Source organism: Merops nubicus, unplaced genomic scaffold, assembly GCF_000691845.1.
Source record: "Merops nubicus isolate BGI_N331 unplaced genomic scaffold, ASM69184v1 scaffold44638, whole genome shotgun sequence".
NCBI classification, from domain to species: Eukaryota; Metazoa; Chordata; class Aves; order Coraciiformes; family Meropidae; genus Merops; species Merops nubicus.
In genome coordinates, this window is record NW_008627192.1 from 596 (window position 1) to 1006 (window position 411).

General features: G+C 68.9%; 1 protein-coding gene across 1 annotated transcript in view; it reads right to left on the minus strand.

Moving 5' to 3' along the window:
* FBXL16 (F-box and leucine-rich repeat protein 16) overlaps positions 1–411 on the minus strand; it is a gene marked incomplete at its 3' end in the record, with an annotated part of 2642 nt that overhangs the window by 265 nt on the left and 1966 nt on the right. The window contains 1 exon segment of the mRNA XM_008946235.1: positions 343–411. This exon segment is cut by the window's right edge and continues 15 nt beyond it. Coding sequence (XP_008944483.1) covers positions 343–411 — 69 coding nt within the window.

The window sequence follows — 411 nt, forward strand, 5'->3', positions numbered from 1 at the left end:
GGCCAGGGCAGAGAGCTGGGGTGCCCAGCTAGGGTGCCGGACTGGGGCAGGGTGCAGGTTGCTGGGGCAGTGGGCAGGATGCTGGGACAGGAGGGAAGAGGAAGGGTGCCCAGGCAGGGTGCTGAGTGCAGGGGCAGGGTGCTGGGGCAGGAGCAGGGTCCAGGGCAGGGTGCTGGGGCTCAGTCCTGCTGGGCTCACAGGAGCACCCACTCCATTCCTTCCCTGCTTCCCAGCGCCAAGCAGTGAGGGCTCTGGACGGCCTGGGGTGCCCACCCTGAGCTCCAGACTCATCCCTAGGGCGGTGCCAGCCGGGATGGGCACCGTGGTGCTCCCCCCACCTACCTGGCAGCACCAGCGCAGGTAGAGGCTCCTCAGGGATGACATGGTTGACAGGGAGCTGAGGCCGGTGGC